This window comes from Engystomops pustulosus, chromosome 3, assembly GCF_040894005.1.
Source record: "Engystomops pustulosus chromosome 3, aEngPut4.maternal, whole genome shotgun sequence".
Taxonomy (NCBI): Eukaryota; Metazoa; Chordata; class Amphibia; order Anura; family Leptodactylidae; genus Engystomops; species Engystomops pustulosus.
In genome coordinates this window covers 165,848,336-165,872,233 of record NC_092413.1, presented here as the reverse complement: position 1 = coordinate 165,872,233, position 23,898 = coordinate 165,848,336, and the positions used below count along the sequence as shown (strand labels likewise).

The following is a 23,898-nucleotide window of genomic DNA, read 5'->3' as shown; positions in this document are numbered from 1 at the left end:
TGCGGTCACACATCGATAGTGGGTGCTGCTGGGGATTAGGGTTCCCACCACAATTGTATCAAAATTAAGTAAATCCAAGCACTCCGTATGGGTTTTTTTGATGCCAGAAAGTGATATTTTATTTACACAGAAGTGATCAAAAGATGTGACGTTTCGGCCTACACACAGGCCTTTGTCAAACACGATCAGGATAGAGGTCTAGGCATAGCTGGCTGTACTGGCGAGCATCAGGTGTTGACAATATATGTCTGTGGGGCGGTATCACTTTCTGACATCAAAAAACCTATACGGAGTGCTTGGATTTACTTAATTTTAATAAAATATTTTACGATTTACCCTGCAAATGTTGTGTTTTTATAGAAAAAAAGAAAAACTTAAAATATATTATTTTTATATTCCCGGTATTGGTAACAGTAATATTAGTATTAATTTAAAGAAAAAAATCTTATAAATGTTACCTCTCCAATAAGGGGAGTTTGGCCATCAGATTCATTTACCCACACACCAAGTTGCTGTCCTCGTTCATATGCTTCATATGGAAGGCCACCTAAAAGTCCTTCATTGGAGATAGCAGGATCCTGAAATATTACAATGAAATATGTAAATGTGAACAAAAACAAAGGATCGTTGAATACTACACAGCAGTATCATATAGATATTCTCACATGAAACAAAAACTCAAAAAATAAAACTATTAGGCAGATTATTAAAGGGATTTTGATATCAATTAGTGCCTGTTTACTAGGTGGTTCAGATAAGATGTTTTGCACATTGAACTTACCAAAATGATTATATATTTTTGACCACCAGCATGTAGATAGTCAGCAAAGTTTGGAAGATCTGCAAACTTGTCTTTGTCATAAGTGAAATCCTTTCTATTTTCCATGTAGTCAATATCAGTAAATTGAACATCCTAAAAGGAATAGAACAAGTACAAGAATACACATATATATTAATATCCAAACATATATCATGTTCTTTCAAACAGTCCGATTGTGGAGCAGCACAGTGAGTTTAATGGATCAAGTCGAATGGTGGGTGCACACCTCCAACAAACCCAATCCACCAGTTTGTAAGATCAAATATCCAAAAAAGTGCAATGAGGCAGTAGTCCAGTAAATATAAAGGTGATCTTTATTCACCCATGGCAAAATACGGTGCAATGTTTCAGCTCATCCATAGAGCCATTATCAAGATTAAACAACTTAAAATAAAATCACCTTTATATTTATTGGAGTGCCGCCTCATTGCATTTTCTGGATATCATGTTCTTTCAGATATCCTGCATCATAATAGCATTAGCACATACTATCACTCTGTACATACTTATAGGACACCTAACATCAGGTCTCTTTCTCTAGTACTGTCACCACTACCTGTTGGATAAACTCACACAGATTCCATTCCAGCTTTTATCTAGTCAATTCATACAATAATCTTTCTAATATCATCTTTTCTTTATTATGTAAATGAGGCTAGTCACAGAGAGAAAGAGTGTCGCCCCTGTTACTCCTCCCTTCTCCTCCCCCTGCTCATATCTTTTTGTAATGTATAGTAAAGAATTGTATGTGCTTTATCTGCTGACATGCTGTGTTCTCCTATACACATGTGTGATACACAGACATCAGCTACACAAGTACCTGACATGTTCTGCTATAACATGACTTCAAGGAGCTGTTGTATCTCTCCTATACACACACAGGCTGCAAGGGGCATGGGTGCCAGAACCAGGCAGCACATAGAGGAGCCAGCACCAGGAGTTTCACATCATTATGCAGGCTGTCAGGCATGTGTATAGGAGTATCTCATCCACAGACAGGCTGCAGGTGGCACCAGAACCAGGCAGTAATTAGAGGAGCCAGTACCAGGAGTATCACATCATTATACAGGATTTCAGTCATGAGTATAGGAGTATCTCATCCACAGACAGACTGCAGGGGCGCCAGAACCAGGAAGCACATAGAGGCAGCCAGCACTAGGAGTGTCACATCATTATACAGGCTGTCAGTCATTTTTATAGGAGCATCTCCTACACACACAGGTTGCAGGGGGTGCCAGAACCAGGAAGCATATGGAGGAGCGAGCAGCAGGAGTGTCACATCATTATACAGGCTGTCAGTCATGTGTATAGGAGTATCTCATACACACAGGCTGCAGGAGGTGTGGCCACCAGAATCAAGAAGCACATAGGGAGCGATTACACAATTACACCTCACATCATTATACAGGTTTTCAGTCAAGCATTGGGGGTGCGGCTGTGCCTCCCACTCATGAATAAGCTGGACAGCTGAATATGATAATGGTTCATTGGACCTCTCTCAGGACATTTGCATACAAATTTAGTACCTGAATGCTTAAGTTTACAGGCATGTAGGGGGACAATGAAGGGATAGGGGCAAAGCTTTCTAATGGCAGTTTATCAAAATATATTTAGTTTAGAGGGTTAATTTGCTGGAAGGGTTCTCTTTAACATGTATACCATAATAGGCATTATGGTATGCATGTTTAAAATGTAGCACATCTTTATGTATCATCTTTATGTTTAAAATGTAGCACAACAGAAAACAAGCTTGAAAATGTCATTTTTCTTGATGAGTCACATCTATGTCATCATTTCAGGCAAATGCTTTCTAGTATTTATTATATGTTATATATATTATATGTTATATATATTTATTATATGTTGCTATAAATGATATGTTTGCTTTAATCACCAAACAATTAAATAGTTCCTTTTAAAATGTTGTTACCCTTCCCACAACAACTAAATTAAAAATAGCACTTGTGGTGTACCATATTCTGACATCTACAATATTTTGAATTTTTTCAACTGAGAAAGGTATTGTAGTCGGTTAAGAGTGGATAAAGACGCAGCCCCATTTTATTGAGCCATGGTAAACCAGTAAACAAAAGCACAATAAAATCATAGAGTGGTTACTTGTGTTTGCTTGGTGAGTGACTTAGAATTCTGCTCAGTGCCCACTCTCATCCAAGGGAGACTATTGCATTCTGGGAGTGGAGTAAATTTGGTGCCATTGCTGAGCTTCTTGCACTCCAGCTTGGGTTTGCTCATAAGAAGGAGCTGGTATGGGTGCAAGGCAAAGGGACCCTTCAATAAGGTACCTACAACATGATGTAATGGTTTTAAATCCTTATGTACTGCATGCTCCTGAGCTGATTGGGTCCAAGAATAGCTGTGTTCCAACAGCAGGTAATGTAAAAGAATTTACTTTAGTTAACCATTGGTTATACCGGAATGTGCAGGAAGCGTGGGTATTATGTAGGTATTGTTGTCAGGACCTTACTTATGATGTCCTTAGGTTGCCACCTAATCTAGACACTGTAAGATACAGCCATTTCTGCTCCCATCTCTAGAGCAGTAACCTTGTGACTGCTGGGAGGGCTAAAAAGTAGCACTTTGCAAGCTGCCATTTATGTATGGAGTTGACAGTAAATGATTAATGTGATTAGGTCACCAGTTATCTATTTTATGGTGACCACACATACACCATCACTGTATGCCGCCATTGTTGGAAGGGTTATCACTCCCAATGACATCATAGGGGAACAGTTATCCTCCCCAAAATGGAGTTACCCATTGCCGCTGGCATGGTAGTTCCGGTGCATTTGGCCACAGCGATTGAGATGTCGATGACCTTGCCAGTGTCATTTAACAAGTTAATGGAAAGCATTGATTGTGAGTGTTAAAAGAGCTTTGAGCCAAACCTGGATTTGAATTTCTGAGGAAGCTCGGGATCAGGTCCGAGGGACACGCAACTGCAAAGTTTGGTATGAACCTAAACTTTACAGTTTGGATCCACTCAACACTTTTCATTACTCATCTGTTTCAGAATGCTAGGCTGTTGTGTGAGCAAACTGCCATTATAGTGGGCCAGATTATAGTTATTTTTTTACAGGATGCCTCTGTACAATGTGTACTGTCACTATTTAAATAATAAAATCTGTTGTTTGAAGATTCCAAATTTATATCAGTATTTCCTGGACTATCTGCTTATTTTGTCAAAGTGACAACAGTTCAGAACAGATCAGAAACTCCATTGCTATTTCTACCGTGCTGTTTGTTTATGTGCGCATTTTACATTTTTACTTACATATGGTATTTGAAGGGCTCTGTTACTGTCAACCACGTTCTTTACTTCATCAAGTGATTTGTAACCCCATCGACTGAGGTGGAAACCAAGAGTCCAATATGCTGGCATATATGGTCTTCCAATAAACTACAAACACAATGATAATATTGAATATGAATCAAGTTACAGAGGACTTAATATCTACTTCTCATACAATACATATACTGTTCAAGATGAGCATTTAAACTTCTACAGCATATTCCCAAACATAGAGATGTAAGAGTAAAGGGGCAAATGTGCAAACTAGAAGAAAAAAAAAGTAGAAAATTAAAAAAGAAAGAATCTGCTTTTTTCAGTAATGCTAAATGTAGTTTTGATTTATTTTTAGGAAACCCAAAGGCATAACCTTCTACAGTCATGAAAAACAAAATGTTTTATCCCCTCTATATTCTGGATTGTTCTATGCAGAGTAAATATGCTCTTTAATGTGAAATCAAAGGTAAAGCCAAAAGCAATGCAAACCTCTAGATATTCCATCACAACCTCTTCTGGATTGTTGCCAATAAATACATAAAAGTCCAGGATTCCTCCAATTGTTCTGTAAGTTACTGCTGGTGCCGGCTGGATTATCACTTCTGTAACGTGAAATATTACAACAATAAGGTGATAAAGGTAATCATAGTTCTAATCATTATAATAAGCACATAAATGCTATCATGTTTATTATTAGATTTTAGGATTTTTTTTGTTATAAATGAACAATATAAATAAATGAGTTATATTTAGTGATGAGCGAGTATACTCGTCCGAGCTTGATGCTCGGTCAAGTATTAGCATACTCGGACCGAATCGTTGCTCGGACGAGTATTTGCCCTGCTTGATAACGAGCATTTAATTTAAAAAAAAGTGAAGAACAGTAAAAAAATACAATTAAAACATTTCATTTAATCATTTAATTGAAGAACACAGTGAAAGAACACAGTGCAGAATAGATTGCAGATGTTCGCGAACATCTGCGATCTGTTCCGGAGGCACAAGTGCAGAACGGTGTTCTCCGCAATAGTATTTGAAGAACAATATGTTCGCGAACATCTGCAATCTGTTCTGCAGTGTTCTTTCAGTGAAAACATCTGCACTGAACAGTGCTCATTCAGTTTGTAATTTTGCTATAAAATGCTCGGGTCTCCCATTGATTTCAATGGGGCTCATCACTCGAAACGAACACTCAAGCATCGGGAAATTTTCGTCTCCAGTAAGGAGCACCCGAGCATTTTAGTGCTCGCCCATCTCTAGTTATATTGCATTAAAATTGAATAAAAATATAAAGGGTTGTAAATGTCCATGTGTATTATGGAGGTGTCCAAACATCTTTTCTTATGGACCCTGATTGGGATATTTATCAAGTCTTTTAATAATGGAAATTCCTGGTGCCATGCCAGGAAGTTCAATTATTTCCCCTTTGTGCCACCTACATAAAAATTGGGCATGATGGCATAAGTGGGCATAAGTTGTGTGTGCCGAGTGATAGAGTGCTAGCTATATCTATAACGCTGGTTATTAGGCCCATGCATGCCTCAATGTGAGCAGGTTAAAGCGCAATTCTATGCCATAATTGCTGATGGACCTACTGCCTGCCGAAACCCCCTAATATTTCTGGAATGCAAGAGGGTATAGGAAAAAGATACAGTAAATAAATCACTGAGTGTTCATGTATATCATAGATAAAAGTGTGTTTTAATGGTTTTCAAGTAGTACAGCAGACACTGCAAGGAAAAAATTTACAAACGGAAAATACTTGCCCATTGCATTACTGTTCATTAAAAAGACACCAAATGATGCTCCAGTTGAATCCTCCAAACACAAGAAAAATGTTTGTGCCCCATATAAGTTGTTTCCATCCTACAAAACAAGAAGCAACATACTTTACAGCAGACTTTGCAACATGTATGTTGCTTTACAACATGCAGAAAATAGGAAAAACCAATTAACCCCTTAACGACTTGGCCTTTTTTAGTTTTTCACTTCCATTTTTCACTCACCAACTTCAAAAATCTATAACTTTTTTATTTTTCCACAAAAGAGCTGTGTTATGGCTTATTTTCTGCGTAACAAATTGCAATTCATAGTGACGGTATTTAATATTCCATGGCGTGTACTGGGAAGCAGGAAAAAAATTCCAAATGCAGTGAAAATGGTGAAAAAACACATTTGTGACGTTTTCTTGTGGGCTTGGATTTTACAGCTTTCACTCTGCGTCCCAAATGACATGTCTACTTTATTCGTTGGGTCGGTACGATCACGTGGATACCAAATTTGTATAGGTTTTATAATGTTTTCATACATTTAAAAAAATTAAAACCTCCTGTACAAAATATTTTTTTTTTTATTTTGCCATCTTCTGGCGCCAATAACTTTTTCATACTTTGGTGTACAGAGCTGTGGGTGGTGTCATTTTTTGCGAATTTTGATGGCGTTTTCATTAATATAATTTTTGGGACTGTGCGACCTTTATTATATTTTGATAGATCAGGCATTTTTGGACGCGACGATACCTAATGTGTTTATGATTTTTATTGTTTATTTATTTTTATATCAGTTCTAGGGAAAGGGGGGTGATTTGAATTTTTAGGTTTTTTTATTATAATTTTTTTTTTAAACTTTTTTTATTTTTACTTTTACAATTTTTCAGACTCCCTAGGGTACTCTAACCCATCCTATCATATACTGCCATACTACTGTAAGGCAATGTATGTGGATTTTACTCCCCATGCATTACAATGTGCAATTAGCACATTGTAATGCATGGGTTAAAACGAAGTAGCCTCGGGTATTCGGAACACCCGAGGCTACCATGGCGACGGATCCACGGCGGCGATTGAGGTGAAAACACCCGTGATCGGTGCTAGCACCGATCGCGGGTGTTACCAGTAAGCCTTTGCTGCAATATGCAGCAAAGACTTACCGGCTATGGAGAGGGCTCGGCCCGCGAGCCCTCTCCATGCACCGGGACCCGGCGGGAAGGGGTTAAAGGTATTTAGTAATATAGGTTTCAAGCTGTACATTTAGGATACAGGTGGTACAAAATAAATTTTTTTGTGTTAATTTTTTTCTAATTAGTATATATATATATATATATATATATATATATGGAATTGAAAGAGTATTGATGTAGTATACTTTTTCTAATTTTCAAATTAATTCAAAATGCATTCTCCATTGAGTGACAGTCTATTGATATAAACTATGTATAGTCAGAGGCAAACAGAGACTATGGCGGTGATTTTCATAGATTTTCAATTTTTATTAATTTATTGGGAAATATGGATATGTTTATTTATTTAAATTACATGCTTTATATGTTTCCCTTTGAATCATAAAAGATCCTTGGTAAACATTTTCACAGTTTCTATTTTATATTTTTTACAAGTTTTCCTTTTTAACTCAATAAGAGCCACAGTTACAGGGACAAACAATGTTTTGGGAATTTCTGGGCTTAACCATCCCTATTCACTGCATATCGCTACATCAGCTTTGTGTAGTGGAAAAAGGAGAATAAAGATACGATATAAACTTGATCTATCTTCTTCCTGAGGCTCAGGCTATCTACGATAGTTGGAGACCTGCTCTTGTTCTTGGGATCTGAAGAGGAGCAGGAGAAACACTAAGACACAAAACAACTGATGTCTAAAGTGATTTAGTGGTCTGTATTGAAATAAAAAATTAGACTGTGAGGCCCATTATTTTCTTATCTGCCTCTGGCACAAATGGACATTTGTAACTTCAGCAACGTTCCCAGATGGGAAGATCTTCATTACTTCCAGGAATAATAGGTAGGATAGCATTTAAAAAAAATTAACCTAAATTGAATCTTAGTTTTTATTTTTCCGTTATACTCAGCTTAAGTAAATATTGTGTTCTTTGTTATCACTGAATAATCCCAAATTACCTAATGGCTCTTGATGCAATTTCTTTAATTACACTTCCAGAATTATTTCTCCAGACTGGAGTGTTCATTTCAATATAGAATAATTAAAGATATATAATTTATCCTATAACAGTTTTACAAGCTTTAATGTACAGTAAGCCCTTCTTAGACTTTTGTTTATAATTACTTATTGAAAGCTTTGCATTTGGAGAGTTAGGCAGGCACATTGTACATTGCTTATAATTACTAAATGCAAGGGAACATGTAAAAGCGAGATACTCTAAGCATGAGGTGTAATGTGCTTGTAATCATTAAATAAGGGATTATAATAATAAGCACTTACTCCGTTGGGAAACCAATCTCTAGTAAATATTGGCCACCTTCTCCAGTTTATATCATGCTTATATTGCCGGTGAACATGTTCGCCTAAGCCATAAATATTGCTGCTTGGCAGTTTGATTGACAATTGTAAGAACTGGTCAGCATAAATGAGTGGTCCAATGGTAGTGTCAAATCTGGCAGAAGAAGAATATGGAAATCAGCATGGTTAAATTATTCATCTCATTATATACCACCCCATAAAACCAATATGACAATTGCTTTTAAGCACTCCTTCCTTTACAGGGGAAACATAATGCTACATTAAATGGCATAGGAATGACTTTTTTTATGTACAAAGGTAGAAAAGGGCAGCCAAAGCAGAAAATGTTGCTTGTAGCTGATTACATCTGTCTATAATGACCATATTTCCATAAGGACAGATGTTGCTTGATAGAATAAATAGTTATTGCTTTTAATATCTTAAAAGAAAATTTGCAGATTTTAAGAATAGATCACATATTTTTACGACTAGTGATCAACATCTGGTTGGCATGGCCGGCAACCCCCACTACTACCATTCAGCTGCCTGAAACAGTCTCAGGACTTAAGAGTAAATTGCCAAATGGATATAACGAGTCAGAGTTATATCCCGAAATACTCTAACACTGTCAAGTTTAACATTGTTAGGAAACACATTATAAAAACAGTTGGCAATTTGCTCATTAAGTTCTAGAAGAAAGAGCAGAACATAGAAATAAAAAAAGGATTCTACATAGGAAACACAAATTGTTATTCTAGGATGAATCCTCTCATATTTAGCTGCATACTGAATCTTTTCCAGGTAAGATTTGTAATTTGACAGTTAAATCTTTAGATTCAGCAGTAACAGCTGCTTTGGCATCAAAATAATTTCCGTAGCAGAGGTTAGGGTATTACCAGTGCCGGCACCAAGCAGGGTGATTGCAGGATACTTTCTATAGGGAAGGAGGATAATAGGCTGCCTTCCATTCATACTGCCCTATAAGCATACCATGTTAAAGTTCTTATTAAGGGCCTTATAAAGTAATATTTTAGAAAAAAAGGTAAAAAAATCTATAAAAATTGTAAAATAAAAATATTGAGTATCACCATGTTCTTTACACCATTACCAATATGTGTAGCTCAATATTAAGTCCCATCATAAAAGTCACGAAAAAAATAATCATTGCTGATTTTTGCTTACCCATGACTAGAAAATTATTGTGACTCTTGAATGTAGTGACATGCAATTTGTAATGTTTTTATTATTATTTATTTTTAAAAAATCATTATAACATTTATAATGATGCATGGTGAAATCCACACTGTGGATACCTGTTTTACATACAAGTTACAAATGTTTGTAAGAGAGAAAATGTACATTTTCCAAAGTTAAGTGCTAGAAAAAAATATCATAAAATTCTATGTAAATTCTATGCATCATTAAATGGTGCCATTCAAAATTTTAGCTCAACCGGCAAAAAACAAGCCCTCATACATCTTTGATAACTGAAAAAGTAAAAGGTATTGCTTTTTATAAGATAAAAAAAAAGCAACAAAACATGTTCAGATTTTGTGGCTGAAAACAGGCTGGTCACTAAGGAATTAAAAAAAAACATGTCAGGAATAGTCAAAGGTTCTTTTTCAGATCCATAACCCATATACATATATATGCAGCATCTCTGAATGTATAAGCTTCCCAATTAACTTTCCCTTCTAGCCGAAGGAGATGCCTCTGGACTTTTTACAGATCGTCTTTAATATTTTGTAAATAGAAATTTATGTTACAAAAAAAATCATCATTACAAATGTATTGATACTTTATATTATGAGATTCAAAGGAAATTGAACCCTCAAAATCCATCATGTTAAACCAGGGGCACTTACTACTAGATCCAGACACTGAGAGGATGGTAATGTTCTTATATTTGTTATCCATGGCCTCCTTCCATCTAAAATCAACTTTTATAATGACTCCAATGACCAATGGTGTCTCCTTGCAGTAGCTTTACAGGTTGTTACAATAAGCAGAGCAGGTTTCCCCTCCAATTGCACTTCCTTCTAATGTTAGATTACACAGGCAGAGGGAGGAGGGAGAGAGCAGGGGGAGGGGGAAATGTTCTTCTCATTGTAACAGCCTGTGAATTTGCAGCAGTGAGGGGCTTTAATAACATCTTAAAAGCCCATTAGACTAATTAGCATGATTTCAACAGTTGATTTTAGAAATAAGGAGGCTGTGGAAAACAAATATAAGAAGATTACCACAGTCATAGTATCTAGGTCTATGAGTAAGTGTCCCTTGTTTATCAAGCTGCATTTTAATAGTATATTTTTTAAGCAACTTACTTATTTACACAAGGTATAATTTAATTAAAGAGAAGTTTTTTTTCATAATGAAACATGTACTTTATTAACAAAGTTTAGCATGGATAGTTACTTACAGGACTCTGTTTGTTGGGGATTTTCTTGAGACTTTAATTCCAAAGTTGCTTTGAACCAGCTCAACATTATAATTTGGGTTTGGTTCTGCCGTTCCAGTAAAACTTTTAACATGTTCATGGCGGACTTCAAATCGCTCATTTTTGGGATCTGTGATCTAAAAAAACAAAATGGATCGAAAAAGTGTAAAAAAGTTAATGATTTTTACTGAATTGTGTAATGTTTAAAGGACTTGTCCTGTAATGATAGTCTATTCCCATACGCTTATTACTGCCTGTACTGTAAATGTCATAAACAAAGGTACTGTGATGTTTTTCTGCTTGGGACCAACCCCTTATAAATTGTAAGCCATTTTAGAAATCTAATCTAGTAGTGGATCACCAAAAAAGTAAGAATCACACACAATATATATGCCGATTACCAGTTTATGTTGAAAGCTCTAGTATATAATATAGCAGCAAGGATAACATTTTAACACAATCTGCAAATCTACATAATCCACATAAAGCATGAAGATTTTGTCATCAACTACATTACACACTGCATGTGGCCACTAGTGGAGGATGCAACAATGTTCCTGTTAAGGAAGTCAGTGGCATAATAGTTAGAATAATGTACTTTGACCTCTCAATTGCCTTAAACGCCATTAACCCAGAATTAATGAGGATAAAGATGATGAGAATGGGTGTAAATGAACCCCTCTCATATTGAGTGTTTGACTACCTGACTGATAGACCACAATATGTTCAGATAAGAAATGCTAGGTTAAATTTTAATTCCCAGTTCCAACATCTGTCGTGTCCAGAAATTGACTAGTGACTAGTGAGTGATTGTAGGGTGCATCTGCTGAAACCAAGACTCAGAGTACAGACAAGTCATCCACAACTTTGTTGAGTGGATTAACAGAAATGGCCTGATATTAGATGTAAAAAAGAACATGAAATCTTATTGGATCCAAGGAAGAAGATGAGTGAGGTGCTTCCAGTGATCATCAAAGACCAGGAGATTGAATGTTTTAAAGAGGTTGTCCGAGGGTATAAAAAAAACGGGATGGGGCGGGTTAAAAAGATAAAAATGTACTTTCCTACGTGGTCCCTTCCAGCCTTCCGCTCTGCAATCTCTCGGTCCGCGCCCCCTGTAAACAAGCAGGGGTACAGAAGCCGTGCTGCATTCAGCTTTCGTTCGTCCGGGGTGGCTGGTCACGCCCACCTGATACAATTCTGGGAATAGGGACGGGTGGGCCTAGCTTCCTTGTCCTTCTTTGTTTACATGGGGTACGGACCGAAGATATAGCAGCTCTAGACGTCTGGAAGGCGGCGGGAGGTAAATACATGTTTATTTTTTTTAAACCCGCTCCAACCTGCCCTTTCAAGGTTTTTTTTTATACCTTCGGACAACCCCTTTAAAACCTAAAAATTCATTGGAGTTCTTACTGATTATGGCCTAAGCTGAAACCAGTAATTGTGAAAAGGTAGACCAAGTCCCATCTGTTCTTTTTGAGGAAATTAAGATCATTCAACATTGCAAACTTTTAAAAATGTTCTGACATTCTGACACTGCATTTTCCAGCATGCTTTTCTAGTAAAAAGGGTTGTGTGTAGAGCTCAAGGCATAATCTACATTGACAACAGAGGAGCCTTGCCCAATTCACATCAATAATAGCGAACATGGCTCACCACATGAACTACCTGATTTATGATTAGGAAAGCAGCAGAAGTGGCCGATATCGGCAGGTCAGGAGCAGGTCTGTATGTTACCAAAAGTCTTTCTTCCCCAAAACAATTGAACTTTATAACAAGGAACTGTTCCTTGCACATAATATTAGATAGAAAGAATCCCTTGGCCCCTTGTATAAGTTGTCTGTAAATGCCATGGATGTAATATGTATACTGTATAAGTTTTCTTACATAGATTCATGTCTTTGGTATACTGGGTGTATTCTATAGCTCTGCACCTTATTTTATACAAAGACAGGGGTTGACCCCACACAGCTTATATCCTTGGTGTAGCCTAAATAATTTTTAGCTTTTAAGCTATTATTTTTTAAGTTTTCAAGCTTTACAAACCTTGAACCGAAATCGATTTTTGGATTGCATTTCGGCAGTCAGCTCTAAATCTTCTATTTCGGCCCCAAACAAAGTTGGAGACTGCTCTCTGTGCAGACTAGCCTTGAATCCTGTAGACAAATAATGAATCATTGATCTGTCAGACCCTTTAGTTTAAAAATTATAAAAGTAGTAGGTTGGTAGGTTGATTCGATTGTGAACTCCATTGGGGACAGGGACCAATTTGGCAAGGTCTGTGCACCACTACATAATCTGTGTCCATTATGCAAATAATGGAATTATTATTATTTATTATTATCATTATTATTATTATCATTATTATTATTATTATTATTATTATATTGCTATAGCAGACATATATGTTTTGTTTTGGATTCAATATTTTTCAAGTTAAAATACTTTAGTAAAACTGTTACCTTGTGTTGTGTTTTGGGAACCAACGACTTTATAGCCATAATTTTTAGAATAGAAACACCAGGGGGCATAGTTCTCACTAAATGGTCGCCAGCAGCAGCCTCGCTTTGTGCAGGCAAACTGTAATGTCAAGACAAAAAAACAGAACACCAAGGCAATGGTCAAAGCAAAGAATCACAAGCATATGCAATCAAAACCATCTTGTTTCTAGACCATAACCCCTTTGCATTTGAGGCTAGATAATGAGACCAGTGGATTTTAAGAAAAATAACCCATAGGGTAGGCCCATATGAGGCAGATTGTTTCCACTACTCTTCTTTTAGCTGTAAATATTACACTGTTATTCCTATTTTCAAGGTAAGAAAAACCACTACACCTTCTCATATGCTACAAATATGCTAAAACACTGGTAAGTTTCCATTCAGAAAAAGTATCAGCGTGTAAATGAGTATCATCTACTTGCACTGTTTTTGCTCATTAATTATTGCCAGAAACATTAGCTTATGAGTAAAATCCAGTTTAGTTCCTATAGTATGTTTTCATGCTCACCTCAGAAGCTACTTGATCTGGAAGACAATCTATTCTTTCATCAAGAGGTGTATCTGAACATACAGGTTCAAATACGGGTGGCTGAGTTGTGGGTGAGTGCGTTGAGGGTGCCTGAGAAGAGGGTGCCTGAGATGGGATTGGTTGTTCTAAAAGGAAAACATTTATACAAATTATAGCAAGTCTAATATAACACTTAGAATTTCATTTAAGAAAAAAAGGTTATATTTAAGAAGCAAAGTGTGTCAGGAGATAAGAGCTCTATCCTAAACAACTCATTTATGAACTTAATCTCATCAATAACTAAATCAGCATGGAGAGATTCACTTCCTTATTCAAGCCACAAACATGGCATGGGGGAACTAAATTGATTAAATATTATCATGTAAATCTACTGCTGGGAAAAAATATGCAAATAATTTAAAGCCATGAATTAAGATGACTATAATGGATAAAGAGAGTCAGACCACATAATTAAAAAAAATGTTGAGGATTGTGTTTAGTATTTTTTTTTACCTGATGGCTTACGTCCTGAATGTCCTGTAGCAAAAAGTACAACAAAAACTATCGATATAATTGTCATCATAATAAAGAGGACAATGAGAATCATCTCCAAGAAGCTAAATTTCCGTTTCTTTCCCATCTGTAAAATGAACAGAAAACCAGTTTTATTATTATGTCAAGGATAATATCACAAGAACAAGTCTCTTAGGCTACATTCATACGGCCGACATATATACACCGTACACACCTCCCTCATAGACAGAAATGGCCTCAAGGTGCCGCACACATGCGCCACCGTACCGTAGCCCGCAGAAAGAGAGGGCATGTCTTATCTTTCGATGGAATACGGCGCCGGGCCCTATGTTACGCTATGGAGAGGGGTGGGGTGAGTGGCGCTCTCCCCCTCTCCTCTCCCTGGTGCTGATGTATGCACGCCATACTACAGTATGGCAGGCATACATCGTGTGAAAGTAGCATTATACCTAGGGCTGCGTGTACATGGGTACTTCAGCATCTTAGGCTAAGTTCATTACACTTTCTGTTATTAAAGCAGAAAAAGTATTTCTGCAGCCACTTATTTATTTTTTTGCTATTAATAACTTATGTGGTGCTAAGTAACAGAAGAGACTTTGAAGTCTAGAGGTAACAAAATGTTGACCCGTTCTAAGTTTACAATATGTTTTCCAAGGTGTTAAATGGTAAACAATACCTCCTTTTGCTCATTTTATTAAACTTCTTGTAAGTCATACTTGGTGTTAAGGGGCTGCCTTTCACAGTAGCAAAAGGAGGAAATGTTTTCCATTTAACACCTTCAAAAACATATTTGCCATACTTCCCAGAATTCCTTAGTGGAGCATCTATGGCTTTAATTGGCAAACTCTCCATACCTTCTGACCCTATAACAAAGAGAGTAACATAAAGCCACAATGCAGGTGTGAACTAGGCCTTAGAAAAGTATCGTAATCACTTCTCTTGTTCTGTGACATATTAGTTTGGCCAAAGCTGTATGCATGCATATCAGCAAATGTTCTTTTTTGCACTTTTTATACCTTGTTGTGTGCGACATTGTTACATGTGAGTTGTTACGGTAGAAACAGGATTAATAATAAAGCTGCATTGCAGACACCTCTAATAACTATTATAGCTGTTTATTGTAGCCTAGGGCTAAAGTACAGTAAATTACCAAAACCCAGAGGTCCGTTTGTAACTAGGGGTCATTTGTAAGTCAGGTGTTCTTAAGTAGGGGACCGCCTGTAGTTTTCTTCCTTTTTTCATGTATTGCCTAAGATGAGCAGACCTGAACTTCTGGTTTGGCAACCTCCATTTGGCATCTCTGCCTAAACCAGACATATTGCTTGATGGGTTGCAGAACGACGTCATGCAACTTCATGCTTGCAACAATTAGGTATTGCTGTGATTGGCCACGTGTACTACTGCCCCCCCCCCCCGGATTGCCCATAAGATTACCCATCACCATGCATTTGGTTGAGTGCATTGCGGACATTTGGATACTGGCAAGTTGAATTTGTATGTAAGTCGGAACTGTATACTTTATCATTGTAACCCACAGCCAAATTTTTTTGGTTTCTGTGACAATTGGATTTAAAAAATGTTGGATTATTATTAGAACCAGGATTAACAATAAAGCTTCATTGTAGACACCAGTGATAACTGTTATAGCTGTTTATTGTAGTCTAAGGCTAAAGTACAGTAAATTGCCAACATCCAGGGGTCCGTTTGTAACTAGGGGTCGTATGTAAATCAGGTGTTCTTAAGTAGGGGACCGCCTGTATTTTGAAGGTACCTCCGGTTCTCTCTTTGTATAGATTGAGCAATTAATACACCCCCAATACCTTTACTTTCTTTGACTTCATATTTATTTAGAGACACGGGGGATGTTGGGTTTTTAGGGCTTACCAGGAGGGGCCTATATATCCTGTGGTTGCCCTATTCCCTCTGAAGCTATTCTGCCCGTTGTTTAAGAATATTATATTTATCTGATATGTGTTTGCAAATTTGCAATAACAATAAAGTGAATATTTTTATTGAGTATTTTGCAGCTCTTTCTTTTCTGTATTACAATCACAAACATGCCTAGTTTCTCGGGGCAAAAAGCATCCCATAAAGCAACAGAATGGATGATGTGGAACCTAAAGAAACCCTGAAAAAAACAAACATTCTAAAGATTTGATGTCAGAACCCTCTAAAATGGATCAGATTTCAGGCTACTATGCTCAAAAATCACTCCCTGGGCTGCTTTTGATTGACAACTGCCTTTCGGGATCTGTTCTTTGGGAAAGTATTTTAGGTTCACTGTGTGTTCCTCTTTGGAAGAAGTGATGGACAGCCAAGCCAGTCTACTGTAGGGGGTGGAGTCCAGGGACTCCTTTATATATATGCCCATTTATGATTTTATATTGCTGGTTAATTCAGTCTTCTGACTTACCCTTTCTATTGTTTTGCTATACGGAGCCCTTGCTGACTAGTTGGAGGCTTTTAGGGTAGGTGACAGGGGTTGTGGGTGCTTTCTTTTTTTATTTGTTTTTTCATTGCTTTGCGGCTTATCACTGCGATTTTCCCTTGTCGTTTCTCATGTGCACCTTTGTTTTCCTTTGTGCAGTTTTTTTGTAACCTTGCCAAGACCTGTGCCTTGCCACAATTTTGTCTCTGAGCCCCTTGGGCAGTTACTTAAACCTCATGATTCTCAAATGCCTTACATTTAAAGGGGGATCAGAAGGAAAGGGACAGCATGTGAGTTAAATATGAGTGTCACAGTAAAGGGTCTGATTACATATGACCATGTGATATTTACATTTTTTATGTTTAATAAATTAGAAAAAATATCTACATTTTCTGTCTAAATGTAGTGCAGAGTGTACATTAATGAGCAAAAAAAATATTGAGATTTTAGCGAGTGGCTGCAAAGAAACAGAGTGAAAAATTTGAAGAGGTCTGAATACTTTATGTATCCACTGTACATAATGTGCAAAAAAGACCTACCCAAAATCTCAGTTATACCAACAAAAAAAATTTACTAAGATACATGACCCCTAATAAGAAGCAATACAGAAGCAAATAATGACATCACAGATGAATAAGACAGGTTTAGGGGGCATGATGGTCATGTTGACTGTTTTCCTCAGTTCTGAACAGGTGCAGGCTATAGCTATCATGCAGACTCAGGGAGAACTGGCATGGAGGTGGTATAAAGGGGGAAATAATTGCCATTCCTGGTGTTTTGCATAAAATTGTGATTATTTCAGGGCTCGATGGATAGATGGGAACATATAAAGATAAATGGCGTAAAAGTGGCATAGAAGCCCTGAAATATTTGCAAATGCTAGCATATTGCTAACACTTGTGATTATTTCCCCCTGTCTGCCATCTCCACCCCAGGGGGTTTGAAGTGGTATGTAGGGGGGCACAGGTGGCAAAGGAGTAGTCAGGAACTACTCACGCCAGCGCACTCGCTTTAGCTGGCGACTTTTCACATGGGATTCTGTGATTTCACTGCGATTAATTCTAAGGCTTAAGCTGCGTTAATGTGTCCAGCTGCACTGTAGGGGCTGCTATAATATGCTGGAGCACTAATGCTGGTTTATGATAAGTAACCACCACTGATTGTGGACTATTTGTCAAAGCCATTTAATATACTACAAGATACACTTTAGCTTATCATACATTTATTCCTTCTATATAATGGGGGACCTCTATCTTCTTTCTTTCTTATGTTTTTGTGGGTTTTTCCGACTTTTTTCCAAAATTTTTGGTTGCAATTTTGAGACTAAGCCTGGTCTTAAGAAGATTGTTGGTGGTTGTTTCTGTTACAGTGTTCCTAATGTAACTTTTCAAGACAGATGTTTTCTTTTTTGGAGAAAATTTAACTTTCAGGTGCAAATTGAAGTACAACTGACCCATGCTTAGTTCCATACGTGCACCTAAAAAGTTGCAAAAAGAATGCATCACAACGTCCTATTTAGAAAGATACATAGCAATGCTAAAGTAGGCAGACCGTAGCCAACTTTAAAAATAGGCACAAAAAACAAATGATATATGTGCCAGGAAGTGGGGAGAGGTGAAATGATTCAGAATGCTGACAACAACTTTTCACTTGCTAAAAATGACATTCCTATTTACAGGTACGCTTTAAGATCCATTGGGGTTGAAATGCTGCAATGCTGCATAGATCATATATTTATATTTATATACAAACGGTCCCCCTACATAAGAACACCTGACTTACAGACGACCCCTAGTTTCAAACGGACCTCTGGATTTTGGTAATTTACTGTACTTTAGCCCTAGGCTTCAATAAACAGCTGTAACAGTCAGCAAATGTGTCTGTAATTAGGATTTATTGTTAATCCTGGATCTTATGACAACCCAACATTTTTTAAATTCAATAGTCATAGAGACCCAAAAAAATTTTGCCTTGAGCTACAATTATAAAGTATACAGTTCCGACTTGCATACAAATTCAACTTAAGAACAAACCTGCAGAACCCATCAGGTACATAACCCAGGGCTGCCTGTAATAGTATTTATTCCATTGGAGTACTGTGACTTTTTCTGTTTTGTTTTGTGAAACTGTGGGGATCTGGTAAATCGGGATCATAATCTGCATGTAACTCTTATGCTATGAAGGCATGGTGCGTTAACTTATAATTTGAACCACTTTTAATAAACGATATGGTATAAAATGGAAAAAATATCAATGGAAATGCCAAGATCAGCAGTGTTTTGTAACAATCCAATGTGTACTAATGCTTATCTACCAGAGTAGTTCATGGTTAACTGACCTCCAAATTACCTATTAGGGAAGTAAAAAGGGATTTACAAGAATGGACAATCTAACTAGGATAAGATAAAATATCCAATAAAGCTATCTGTCAGGTTTTTGTCAAGTGTCGGTATGTTTACAATTTCTCACATGCAGTTTTCTATAGAAATATATATATATATATATATATATATATATATATATATAGTAAAAAGGGGGCAGCACTCCGTGGTCCCAACTTATAAATATAAGGTCAACTTTATTTAAAAAATGGTGACGTTTCAGTGTATAACACCTTCATTAAGTATACATATATGTAACCCCAATCAGATATGGGGTTACATGAGAGAACAACCAAACTGTGAATGAATGTTTACAGTGGAGGTACCCTATCTGGTCAACTACAAGGTCAAACATCCATTGGGGTCTCTTTTGTAGGCTCCAGATCTCAGCTTCCAAAGAGACCCTTGTGGATTGTTATACTCCATAGTCGATGAACTAGGATGCTTTTGAGTACACATTCCTCATTTGCTGTCAAAGTTAATTTTATGGCCACTTTTCCCCACTTTGAGCAGAAATATTTAATTAGACAAACGTGATTGTGGGCATTATTCCTGATCACATGAGTAGCCCTGAAGGAAATAACCCATGCACCAGAAAATTCAATGTAGTGGTACGGCAAACTAGATAAATAATAGGGGGTGTGATGTACGCCAGCGTTATACTGAACCAAAATAATCATCCGGCATCAGACACAGTGACTAATTTGGCCAGTTCTACTCTGCACTAGTCTAAAGACCTATACATCATTAATACATCTCCCCCATTGTCTAATGCTTTGCAGGTCCTTGCTCATATATCATTTTTTTTTTACAAATTACCATTAATATTGAACAAAAATTATAGTACTACAGCCTGTGATTTTCAATCTGTCCACTAAGCCTCATATAAAGACACTTCTGAATTGTGCTCTTTGCAGCAGTCACCTCATTTACAACATAAAACTGAAGTGATTACATTAGAAGCACACTCAACCCAAGAAAACATCATTCCATTCATTACTGATAGTGAAGGAGAACTCAGCTTGTACATTTTCTCTCTGGACAGAGAATGCCTAGGAAAATTTCCCAAAAGCCTAAACTATTCAACCCCATAGAAGAACAAGTATCAATAAGAATATAGAAACCAAGAAAAAATGATTGTGTTTTATGGTTTTAAGTGAAAAGAAAGTGAAAAACTGTGTTTCTTGACATTCTACCTCAATATATGACATTTGACGCTGTCCCATCAACTTTGATAAATGTTTATTTTTAGCATCTGTATTAATGTTCTAGCATGTAAATCTGATCTTTTTAGCATGTGATTTACAAGGATAAGTGCACCAGCTGTTCATCTCTAGCGTAATCCTCAGAGACACAGGATGCTTACTAAACTTAGGAAACATGCCATGGCTGACAAACAGTGCAAGGCCAACTGTTCAATCTTGTGTAAAGCACAACATGGCACCATTACTGCCTAACTGTACACCAGCAACAAAATTCATTAAAACTAATCTTTGCTTTCCCGATCAATACCTTAGTGTAGTAATTGCATCTTACATTGGTTTAAAAGCATTGTAGTTGGCAGAATGGAAAACAAGCAGCATTCACTATCTAAACTGAAATAAACTACAAGGTCATGTAAGTGATTTAATTACTACATTAATATATGTTACATTTATACTTTTCATTTATGGCTTTTACCTTGAAATATTGTAAAAGAAATCTTAACATCTAGGTTCATACTATACCAACCTAATACACATATATTAAAATCTGCATATAATAGGCAGCATGTAAATGCTTTAGAAAATATCATATGTAAAGCAATAAATAATGTATCAGTGTCGCACAAGAACATTGTTGACAGGTGAATAATGAACTAGTTTCTGTTAGGGCGGTACGGTGGCTCAGTGGATATCATTGCAGCCTTGAAGCACTGGGGTGGTTCAAGTCCCAGGGTCACCATCTGCAAAGAGTTTGTTCTCTCTGTGTTTGCGTGGGTTTTCTCCGGGGCCTCCGGTTTCCTCCCACACACCAAAACATACTGGTAGGTTGATTAGATTGTGAGCCCCATTGGGGACAGGGACTGTTTTAGCAAGCTCTGTGCAACGCTGTTTAATCCGTGTGCGCTATATAAATTAAAGAATTATTTATTTTATTTAATTATCTTTGTCCATGTCCACTATTATTTATACAGACAAACTGATTTAGCATTCACCTCTCAGCACTGCCAGTACCTTATGCTGATTTCACACTGTGTGCTCACTCTGGCAACCTTCCATTCTCCATAGGGAGAAGTTCTACACACCTGTACTTATGAGGGAAGATGGAGCCTGCTCTACCCCCTATCACACCCCCCTTCCTGGTGGGCAATAATTCCATCAAAACGGATGGTTGTATTGCACACTGAAGGTCATGGGAACATATGCAACCAATATCGCAAAGGTATAGTACTGGATGTATATGGCTGTTTTCACATGTTATTGTGATAGTGGCCTTAACCCGATGTCTAAAACCTGAAAAGGGCATGTGTTTATAGCTTTTACCTGATTAATTCCAGGTGATACAGAGCCAAAAGATATGTGTTTATTTCTAGATGGTAAGCTCATTTTTGTTTTGAAAGGAGACAGTCAATATAATTTTTGTACAGCATGATTTATGCATAAAATGTATTTTATGTTTAATTACTTGTTTTTTATGTCAAATGCAAAGCTGCATGTCATGAGCAGTTGTACGGGCCACAAACAACGGTCCTCTGGACTCTACTCCTGTGACATAAAGACAGTCTGGGAAGCAAAGATGGGCAGTAATAGGACCTGCTCTTTCTTTGGTGTGTCAAGCAGTTGGCTCGTGCACAGGGATGTGGAATCCATAGCCATGTGCATGTGCTTGTAAAAGAGACTGGAGGGGAAATTTATCTTAAAGGGGTTTTTCCACTAATCAAGTTCAGACCCCCACAGATCACAAGAATACTGGTCCCATGTACCCCCGTCATGCCCATCAGCTCCCTTGATCTCTGTGTTTATTAGATGGAAATGGCCAGGTTCGACTCAACTTGCCCCCACAATTAACAATCGTTGGTGTTAACTCTTTAAATGCCACTGGCCATGTCATCAGTGGCATTTAAATGGCTGCGGCCACACCCCAGAACTAAACTCGGATCATTGGGAGCAACAACCTCCACAAATGTTGCTGGTAACTTTGTTTTTGTTTGTCCAGCATTTTTTATGTTGTGTATTTATACTCAAAATCTTTTTGAGCATTGTTTGTCAAAAAGCCTTTTTATAACAACAATTTTATATAGCTTGTCATCATAGACAGTACAGTAATGGAGGAGTTATTTAAAATGTCAAACTGTACATTTTTGTAGGTTATTGCATTGTGATTTGATAAGTGCACTCCTAGCCCCTGGTGAATTACTTAAACATTTGGGGGACATTTATTTTTGGCTTTCAGCCAGCTTGGCCTTTTTTATTTCTGCACCTTGTGCATCATATTTATGAAGTGTCTACTCCACAATATTGCAGTATTCCTTATTTTGGGCTTAGCTTTTTAATCATGACAATTTTTTTGCACTTCTCGGTTCCCAAGAATTCCAGCTTAAACTTGATCTACCAACTTCTATTGCACCTTAGTGAATGTAGGGTCATTTCAGACCATTTTTGTCCGTGCGTCAATTCATTGAGCCTATCACCAAAATTTATCATTCCCAGTATATATTATGGTACAATTCATGTGTCAGAATAATTCAAAAATAACAGACCCTGGGACACTATTAATGAATGCCCCAATATATTGCCTGGCGAATTGTTTCTAATAATATACTAATAATAGTATCTGGTAGGAGTCTAGAATGACAAGAAATTCTTGTCAAGATTTCAAGGAGTTCCACAAGCCCCAGTGGATTTGCCTTATTACATGCCTTATTGCCTTATTACAATATGAGGATACTATATGCTTTCAATGACTCTGGATGATTTTTTACACCTTTGCCCTTTAGTACGGTAACATCCTTTTATCCAAAAAAATATTCCTTTTTTAATACCAAGTAAATCAGTACAAAAAGTGTGTGCCTTTATAAAATAAATCTCTAGAAAGTAGTATGTCACTCTTTAAGAAACATTGGAGGCAACAATTGATTTTTAGTAACTGATGTTGTAAAGTAACTTACCCTTGGAACCATTATAAAATTGACAATAGATTACAGTCCTATCAGCTACTCACACACAGAGGTCTTGGCAGGTCAAATTTTGTACCAAAACTTTTGTGAACTGAGTAGCTCCTGACAGCGGTTCACGGTGGGGCAGATTTATCAAGAATGTTGCAGAATAAAAGAAGACTAGACTAGACAATCTTATACTGCACCAGATTTATCACTGTGTTTAATAAATCTGACTCATTATATTTCCCTAGCACAAAGTTAAATTGAAATGAACTATCAAAATAATAGAAAAAGTCTCAGCTAGTTAGAAATATTCTTTACTAATATCTGCTCGGCTTCTAAATGTGTGGTCCCTTTTTGTGAGTCTACAGTTGCATAATAGAATTAAGAGACACAGATTTTAGGCAGTTTTAAACTGCCTACAGTTGGCAATAGTGGGTCTAAACTTAGTAGCTTATGTATTAGGGGGATCCTGACTTTTCCCTGACATTTTATCTTGGGGCAAGCTGCTATATTTTTGAGTACAGGTTATTGAAGGGAGTCAGAAGTGGGAAGAGTTTTTAAATCATATATATCAATCCTCTTAGACCC

The 23,898-nt window shown here is 37.0% G+C and overlaps 1 protein-coding gene across 3 annotated transcripts in view; it reads right to left on the bottom strand.

Moving 5' to 3' along the window:
- Positions 1–23,898, bottom strand: part of SI (sucrase-isomaltase) — a 180,484-nt gene that overhangs the window by 78,202 nt on the left and 78,384 nt on the right. For all 3 annotated transcript variants that reach the window (XM_072142894.1, XM_072142892.1, XM_072142891.1), the window contains exons 2-12: positions 14,337–14,463; positions 13,824–13,969; positions 13,277–13,394; positions 12,861–12,970; positions 10,797–10,951; positions 8,360–8,531; positions 5,891–5,990; positions 4,614–4,726; positions 4,113–4,238; positions 782–913; positions 459–578 (exon numbers count right to left, since the gene is read on the bottom strand). In XM_072142894.1, coding sequence (XP_071998995.1) covers positions 459–578; positions 782–913; positions 4,113–4,238; positions 4,614–4,726; positions 5,891–5,990; positions 8,360–8,531; positions 10,797–10,951; positions 12,861–12,970; positions 13,277–13,394; positions 13,824–13,969; positions 14,337–14,463 — 1,419 coding nt within the window. The remainder of the gene's footprint in view (positions 1–458; positions 579–781; positions 914–4,112; positions 4,239–4,613; positions 4,727–5,890; positions 5,991–8,359; positions 8,532–10,796; positions 10,952–12,860; positions 12,971–13,276; positions 13,395–13,823; positions 13,970–14,336; positions 14,464–23,898) is intronic.